The sequence below is a fragment of the Rhincodon typus genome, unplaced genomic scaffold (genome assembly GCF_021869965.1).
Source record: "Rhincodon typus isolate 14 unplaced genomic scaffold, sRhiTyp1.1 hic_rhity00002582, whole genome shotgun sequence".
Lineage (NCBI taxonomy): Eukaryota > Metazoa > Chordata > Chondrichthyes > Orectolobiformes > Rhincodontidae > Rhincodon > Rhincodon typus.
Window position 1 is genome coordinate 13,001 of NW_025968220.1, and position 9,263 is coordinate 22,263.

The following is a 9,263-nucleotide window of genomic DNA, read 5'->3' on the forward strand; positions in this document are numbered from 1 at the left end:
AGCACCTTCTCAGGGCAACAAGGGATGGATAATATGGCAGCCTTACTCATGACACTCGCATCTTGAAAACGTTTCTTTTATAAAAAATAAAAATGCGATAATGCCATGTGCTGTGGATTAGCATCAACTGGAGTGAGTTAAGACTTGCTAAACTATTTTCCATAAACATTTGCAAGAAAAAGATAAACATTTTCATCCGTCAATCTACATATTTGGCAAAGATATCTACGTCACCCAATCTCAAGAAAACATTTATTAAAAGTTCTGACACGTTACTTGATTATTTCATGATTTAACTTTATTAACAAGCAGCATTTTTTTAAAAGCTCCATCTCCACTTCCTGAAAGCAGGATTTTGTTTTAATTACATAAAGGCAGAAGAGTTTAGACAGGGTTCTCTTCAATCTAAAATAAGGTAAGATGTATTGCGATACTATACAACAAAACTGAACAGGATAGGGACATGTTGAGGTTCTATACATTGTGACTGTCTAAGAAAGGGGTAAGTATCCTGAAATGCTGTACATTGAATGCTGTCTACCCACAACGGCAGCTAATGAAGTAGAGAAAAAAATCCAATTCCAAACTTATCCACTTCAAAATAAATCAATGACATAAATTACTGTTGAAAACGTTTCAGTTCCACAAGTAAGTCCACAAAAGAAAAGTTTTTATCCCTTCAGCCCCGTGTTCTCCACGAGTTATTCCGTAGGTGATGATACAAGTTGATCATTGCAGTGACTCTACCCCTTAGGACTTTTATAACATAGGAATCCATATGGGAACAATAAATGCAACACCAGCATTCAGGATAATGAACTTCTCAACCTTAGGTTTTACTCAATTTTTAACTGGATCAAATTTAAATTTTAAAAGAAGCTTATAACAATGGATTTGCTTTAGAACAGATGTACAGTTTTTGAACACTCACTTTGGAAGCTGAGTTAGGATAATATAAAGTATACTGACAAGGCAAATATTTTTATACAGTGCTTGAAACAATATTTGTTGATAAATTCCAACTATGAGACAGAAACCAACCAACTCTTAGAAAAATAACTGAAGTTTTAATGTAGATGCTTTCCTGAGGACTTTTACATTTAGGGAACACTGTTCCCGTCAAAACATTTGTGATTTTGCTAGTAAATGAAAAAGATTTTCTTAACAATATCATATAGAAAATTTCTGATTTTTATTTCAGCCACTAGTCATCGTTTGTTTCGAGTATTTTAATGCAGTCATTCATGGTTGTGAACAGATGAGGAGTTTCAATTGGAAACAGACCTCAGATGTGACCTAGGAGTGGAGAATGGCAACAAAATTGTCCTGCAATCACCTGATAAATTTATTCAAATATATTAAATTGCGTGTTTAATGAAAGATGCCATTATGGACAAAGGACCTTCAGGACCAACTTTCAGCACTGCTGATTGAGCTGCTATCAAAAATACTCTAGTTGCCTTCAGTGTCCAGGACTAGGGAGGGGATAAATGAAGCAGGGGAGTTTCCCCAATGCCAATTGTTTGAACCTTACCAGAGAAAGTGCACTAGTGTGGATATTTGGCAAGAATCAGTTCAGGCTCTCACTGTGACACAATACACTGGATGGATTATATTACTTCTAGAAACAGTCACAATTTCTGATTGGTGAATGGAAAAGGCAGTGGCAAAGTATCTGGTCAGTTATTGTTCTTTTGAAATGCCATCAATTCTGTCACATCAACAACAGTTAAATTGCATACAGAAGCTTTCTTATTCCTCGATAGCAGACAGTTACAGAGCCAAAACAGATGAGAAAAACAAACAAGACATTGGGTTTTGTACAAGAAAATGGGTTTCTGACAGATGGCTGGAAGATGAGTATAAATGAAAAACACTGAACATATTTTATGGAACTTGTTTCATGCTTGCAAAGGCACAGGAATTTGGTATATAGCGCGGGTTATATGCAGTTTAAGACTACTTTTAACTTTGCTTCAACCCGAGGGAAGTCTCCTTACTGTGCAAGCTCTGAATGTTTTCTCTTTCAGAACTTACATTTTGCATAGCAAACACCCCATGGCCTGTAACAAAACTGCCAATTTGTTGTCAATCTGTATTGAATTATAGGATAAGCTTGATGCTGCAGGCTCACGCCCACTAACAACAGGTTGCCCTAATTTCACTCCGAGTTTTGTCCATCCAACAAATCAGAGCTGCATTTGCCTCTTGGCCGCAATTGTGAAAACACAGCGTTTCAACCAAAGTGTGACTAAGTCATGTTCCCCTTTAACCATCTCTTTAGCGACTCATTAATCTCCCTCTTGGGACAATCATTTAAAAACACAGGCCATCTACAGCAGGAAAGTGATTACATCAGTTGTACTATTTGGTTCCAGAATTTACTAGTGTAAGGGTAGAAAGGAAACCCTTCTACAGTCACAAGGCTATATCATTTGTTAACTGCCTTGTTCTTCAACTTTTCACTCACTGATTGGAGAATGCTGGGCTTTTGCTCCATGACTTGCACTAGGACTACATCGATGTATTCTTCTAGATCTCGCACATGCTCCTCTTTCTTCTTCATCTCCATCTCCTGCTGCAGAATTATTTTGATGAGTTCATCATGAGTCAGGTGGTAGTAACGAGCAACTGGGTCAGTGAGCTTGGATTCCTGCAACACAATTAACCCGGTTAAATTAAAAAAAATACACCAATTAGAAAAAATGATCCAACAAGCAGAGCTATGCCTTCCTGGCTCAATGAATAAAAACAAATCTCAAGCACCATTCAGCTCACTGGTCTACATGGAATTTTCTACCCCTTCACTGCATGGAGTGATTGATCTCAGTTGAGGTGGAAGGACAGGCATTTCAAATCCTCTGGGTCAGAATTCCTATTCTTTTGTTGCTGGTGTTGGCTTGACTCAGTTAATAGTACTTGTAACCAGAAGTCCAAGATTTGAACACTTAGTGCAGGCTTCAGTGCAGTACAAGGGTAGCAGTAATGTCTTTTGACTCAGATATTGAACAGTGGACCAGATTTGTTTGGGTTCGTGGAGCATTTTCATATTTTAAATCATTCTTAAGGTGACAGACTATCAGTTGCCTAATATAAAATTTAGAAAATAAAAATTGGAATGGAGGAGAGAGATTTAAAACAATAGATAAAATAAATAGGGGCTTTTAATTTCAGTACAGTCTGTGACCAACTTAACATTGAGAATAGATTTATAAGGATGGGAAAATTAAAGGAATGCTGTACCTAATTAAGCCGGTTTACCGATAAACAAGCATTCACGGGAGAGGAGAGTTTTTAATTGCTAGTCACCACTTCATTATCTTGGCAGCGAAGAACTTCCTTAATGGTTAATATTTCAACCAGGGGCTGTCACATCACACCACACTCAATCCTCTCCAAAATAAATATCAACAGCTGAGCATGGCCAGCAGGCCTGCAAGTCCCTTCTGAGCCTAAATAATCACATTAAGCCCTTCCATTTTATACCAGTGGTGGGCACTTTCTAAGTAACTTAATAGACTTCAACAGCAGTGTTCACTTTGCTTAAGTGCAATCAAACAAGGAGGCCTTCAGGCTAGGCTTTGTCAACTGCAGTAGCACATCCAGGCCAAACCTAGTTTGCTGAAGAGCACCTCCTACATCTGGGCAACCATACAGTACACACTCATCCTGAATGCAAAATGAAGCTCCCTGATGCTCTTTGGAAACGAACTCCCGTTGCGAGAATTCCAGGCTCAAAGAGCTCTCATTGCCCTCAAGTGGTGAGCTGCCATATGAAGTCACTGCAGAGCATGTGGTGATGGTACAACGCACAATACTGTTAGGGATCCAGGATTCCGACAAGGTAACACTGGTGATTTTTTTTTTCCCCCACATACAGACTGTGTGAGCTTTGTTCCATGTCTCCAATCCCACTGTTTCATTCACCAGCATCTTCCCAGAAATCAAAATTTCAGGCAACCCACCTACAACAATTTATGTTCATATAATACCTTTATGGCATTCCAAGATACTTCGTAGCAATAGCAGGAAGGTAATTAAGATTGTGTGCCAATAGGGTTCTTAAAGAGCTAGGTATTAAATATAGCAAGGCAAAGAAGGTAGGGGAGGGGATGTCAAAGATTGCAATGAGGAGTGAGTGTGCAGAGAATGATTCGAACAACAAACATTATAGAGGAGGAGAAGTGCAGGAACAGGTATGGAAGAGGAAGAGATTCAAGTTGGGTTTGTAGGTCCGGAGGAGGAGAGAGAGGTGCTGGAGAGATTTATAGGAGTGAACAATAATCTTGGAATAGATGCAGTGGTTAAGCATGAATTAAGCAAGGTTTCCCTTCACGTCGTCTCAAGCTTATTTGAGAAGAGGTCCGTGCAGCTAAAGATGTTATTTGATTGCCCTTGCTATTTTCCTGAGATCCAACCCTATGCATTCTCCAGCCTACAGAAAATCTGGTGAAATTACACTTAAGGCAGTTGCCAATAAGAAAAAGTGCACTTTTGTGTAAATCTCCTCCAGTTCTACTCAATAGAATTCACTCAGTTACAGTCGTTTGGTTATACAGAACTTGAGTATTGCTGAAAAAAGACACTTAGAAGCTTTTTGTATTGCAATCATCAGGACAATTCATAAAAAAAAAGAAAGGAAAACTAGGACTTATACTGAATGAGAGGACAGTGTTGACTGGTTGGTAAGTGTGCTCTGATTGTTAAAAACGTCACCAGAATAACACACCGGTTGATGATAACTGACAGTTAACTGCCAATCTTTGAACAAATTTTATAACTAGCAATTGGCTAATTGTTCAAGGCATTGACCTGAGAAATGAACTAGCAAATGGATATTACTTAAGTAAAAGCAAAATACTGTGGATTCAATTTTTTAAAAGTACGAGAGAAGCTCAGCACATCTGGCAGCATCTGCGGACAGCAAAACAATTAACATTTTGGGTTCAGTATGTATTTTCTTCAGATCTGAATGGCTGTCACTTATTTTGTTGAGTTGAACAGGTCCAATGTGGATATGTGTCCTTTCTGTCTGCAAAGAACAGGGCCCGATATCTTGATCTATATAAGTACCAATACTTCCAAGTACACCACACTAAGTCCAACTGACAATCCTAAATTTCTGTTCAGTGTAATCCTTCATACATGATTATCCTGCAAATGTCCAGTGGAGAATTGCATTTAATGTTGCAAGTTTTGCAAACACAAACTGACTTGAGTATGGTCAGCACTTTGCTTGTTGTTAACAACCAAAGGGACATGCTGTTTGATACAATCCCACAGTACTTGAGAGGTCTGGCCTACATACCAGGCAATATGCTGGCACTGAATCTTTTGAAGAGTCCTGATGAATGCAAGATGAAAAGCTTTGACAAAATATCATTTTATCAGCAACAGTTCATTTATCTTAAATGTAACCATATTTTCTGGTATCTCCATAGCTTACTTCTTGTAATGGCTGTGCAGAACATAAGAAACAGGAGCAGGAGGCCGCCATCTGGCCCATTGAGCCTGCTCTGCCATTCAATAAAATCATGGCTGATCTTTTCATGGACTCAGCTCCACTTACCCACCATTCACCACAACCTTTAATTCCTTTACTGTTCAAAAATCTATCTTTGCCTTAAAAACATTCAATGAGGAAGCCTCAACAGATTCACTGGGCAGGGAATTCCACAGACTCAACGCTTTGGGTGAACAGGTTCCTCCTCAACTCAGTCCTAAATCTGCCTCGCCCTTATTTTGAGGCTATGCCCCCTAGTTCTAGCTTCACCCGCCAGTGGAAACAACGTCCCTGCTTCTATCTTATCTATTCCCTTCATAATTTGATATGTTTCTAAGATGCCCCTCATTCTAAGAAATTCCAATGAGTATAGTCCCAATCTACCTAATCTCTCCTCATAAACCAAAACTCTACACTCCGCAATCAATCTAGTGACTCTCCTCTGCACCCCCTCCAGTGCCTGTACATCTTTTCTCAAGTATGGAGACCAAAACTGTACACATTACACGGAGAAACTGTATATAGTATCCTGAGGATTCATCAATATTTTGATTAATTCAAATCATTGTTACTTCTTTACACGTGTACACAGTGCTCATGTACATGAATCTCAAAATGTTATTTTCGTCTAACGGGCTTTCCATTCATAGCCTATTGTATCTATTGTTTAATTCCTGGTTTCCCTCCAAAATGTATCACTTGACACTTAACCAGATTAAATTCTACCTGCCACCTGTCTGCCATTTCACTACCTTTTCTGTGTCTTCGCAAAATCTTTCATTATGTTCCGCATTGTTTTTAAACATATTACTTGTACAATAACCCCACCCCTAGTCGTCCATTTACCTTTACTGCTTCCTGCTCCTCCTGACCTGATGCTGGTGATTTGATGGGGCTGATACTTCCTGTGGTCACATTCTTCAGTTTCTCAAGCCCGCTGCTTAAAGTGCTGCCAAGATCCAATAGACCAGATTTCTTCTCTGTAATCTGCACAGTACTGATCGGCTTCACAGGATGAGGGCTGATGGGATAACAGAGAAAGTAACTCATCTAACATACTATCACGGTACAGGCTGAAAAACGTTTTTTAATTTTAAAAAAAAATTGGTCTCATCAGAATAGTTGCTGGGTTCCAGATCCTCACAGACCAGCAGATTTCCAATTCCTTATTGTGACTCTGCCAGGAAATGTCTGCAGACATCCTACAGTCCCCATTTTCTTTGACGGGCCAGAGATATTTTGGTAATCTCATGTATTAAAAAGAAACTTTTGTTTGCTTTCTTTTCTACATGCCTCAATTTAAATAGTTAAGGATTTGATTGTTAGACCACAATAGAGAATTGTGTACAGTTCTGGCTACTACAACCGTTCTCTACTCCAAAGAAATCTCATTTGAGATGGCACACATATGCCTTACAAGGATGCTACCTGGAACGGAAATTATTAGCTATTAGGAAGATTGGATAGATTGGGTTATTTTCTTAGGAGAAGGAGACTGAAGGGAAATTCAGTTGAAGTGCATAAAATTATGAGGAGTCTGTGGATAAAGGATAAAGTTGCCATAATCCTACCTGACCATAGGGCTGCTCTCTCATTAGAGACAGACAATTGGTGGTGGCTTAACTGGAGGGGTTCAGATAGAGGGTCCTTGATGGTTACTTCAGCCAGTGTAGGAATTGAACCCATGCTATTGGCATTACTCGGCATTGCAAACCAGGTAACCAGCCAACTAAGCTAACCAACCTGTCGTCTATAAAGTAGATAGAAGGGACCTTTTTCCCTTAGCAGAGAAGTAAACAACCAGGGGATGCAGAATTAAAGTAATTCGTAGAAAGATTAGAGGGTTGTTGAGCCATGCAATTATTTCAGCACACAAGGCAACCATTTGGCACGGTGTTTACACTGGCTTACAGTGAGAATTTCACCCAGTACCATTCCCTCACCTTCTCTCGATAACTCTGCACATCCTTCCATTTCAGATATCAACCCTCTTGAATGCCTTAATTGAACCTGGCTCCAACCAAGCTTTCAGGCAGTGCATTCCAGATTCCAACCACCCAGTGTGGTGGCTTCTCCTCAAGACATCATTCCTTCTTTTGCCAATTATCTTTAACCTTTTCCCTCTTGTTCTCAATCCTTTCATTCACAGAAACCAGTTTTCAAGACCATAAGACACAGGAGCAGAAATTAGGCCATTTGGCCCACCAAGTCTGCTCTGCCATTCAATCATGACTGATAAGTTCCTCAACCCCATTCTCCTGCTTTTTCCCCGTAATCCTTGATCCCCTTGATAGATCAATATACTCTGTCCAGGTGCCTCATGATTTTGAGCAAATCTCCTCTCAACCTTCTCTTCTCCAAAGGAAACAGTCCCAGTTTCTGTAATCTATCCACAAACTGAAGTTCCTCATCCCTGGAATATTTTCTGCACTCTAATCCTCCCTCCAGCGAACTGGAGGCAATACACCAGTTGAGGCCAAATGGGAGATTTGTGCACCCAATGGGTGATGAGGGTCTGGAATTCTTGCCTGAAATGATGGGGGCAGCAGAAAGCCTCACTGCAATTGAAAAAACCCTTAGATTTCGACTTCAAGTACTGAAAGCTACTGGGCTATGGATCAAGAGCTGGAAGTTAGGTAAAGACTGGATATTTCTTTTTTAGCTAATGTGACAATAATGAGCCAAAGGCCTTCTGTACTGTAAATTGATGTCTGATTAGTTAGCTAAGGAGAAGTCATTTGTTCTCATGATGAAATCAAGTGTTCGATACGTAACCTAAAATTAGACTGGGCCATTCAGAGGTGATGCCACACAGCATTTCTTCACTAGTAGGGTAATGGAATTCTGTTGTTACTGGAGCTCAATGGAGACTTTCATACCAGAGGTTAATGATATTTTTACTGGGTCAAGGATATTAAGATATACACATTCAGGGTGGTTAACTGGAGTTGAGTTATAAAATCAGACAGAATTTAAACAAATGGAGGAACAGATTCTGGTGATGAAATGGCCCATTTTCCTCATTCAGTCCCAACTGCATAACTCACTCTATCTGTAGGAGTGTGTCACAAAGTACAGTAACCATCGGGGTTCTATTTGATTGTAGAGGGATCATTCCAGACAATCCTCTGCTCCGGACAAACGTTCCGGCAGAGGTCGTTGAATAGGGAAAAGGGGCAGCCTGATTTGTCCCTTCTCCATTTCAAAAACACAAAGATTAAATGCTACTTTGCTAGAATTTTGTGGCCTATAATTGTGGTGTCCGTGGCGGGTGAAAGACAGTGCTAATTGAATTTAATGTTCCACTATTGAAGGCTTCAATAAGTTCACAGCCAAATACAGCTCTTTGAGCAGGCAGTACTCCTTTCGGAACACAGGGGAACTATTTTTCACTGCACTTTGTCTTAACCTTTTTGTCCTCAGGTCCCAAGCTACATCAGAAAATGAAGTGCACCTCATTCACGGTGGAAGCCAAGATGGTGGTATAAGACCCTTCAGCTGGAGCTCATCTGCTCTGTCGGTTTCTCTCTCTCCTTTTTTTCCCCTCTCTCGGTGTTTCTTTTCTTCACTCCCAGCTTCAGCATGGACCCAGCAAGGCGTCCTCTCGGCCTGATCTCTCAGCAGCCCATGGCGGTCTCTCGGCCCGGTGTGGCGGTGTCTCGATGTGAGAGTTGGTCCTGCCCAGACATGTTCTGGAGACAGCAGGAGATTGGGGAGGCGGCTGCTTCAGCATCAACAGCGGCCTTGGCATCATGGCCCA

The 9,263-nt window shown here is 40.3% G+C and overlaps 1 protein-coding gene across 1 annotated transcript; it reads right to left on the reverse strand.

Annotated features, from left to right (window-relative positions):
• Positions 1 to 276: 276 nt before the first annotated feature.
• On the reverse strand, positions 277 to 6,568 carry LOC125481553 (rab11 family-interacting protein 5-like). The gene is made up of 2 exons (XM_048593264.1): positions 6,350 to 6,568; positions 277 to 2,653 (listed from the first exon to the last, which is right to left on the reverse strand). Exons 1-2 carry the CDS (start codon positions 6,551 to 6,553, stop codon positions 2,432 to 2,434), a joined length of 426 nt encoding a protein of 141 aa, XP_048449221.1. The 5' UTR covers positions 6,554 to 6,568; the 3' UTR covers positions 277 to 2,431.
• Between the last annotated feature and the right edge of the window lie 2,695 nt (positions 6,569 to 9,263).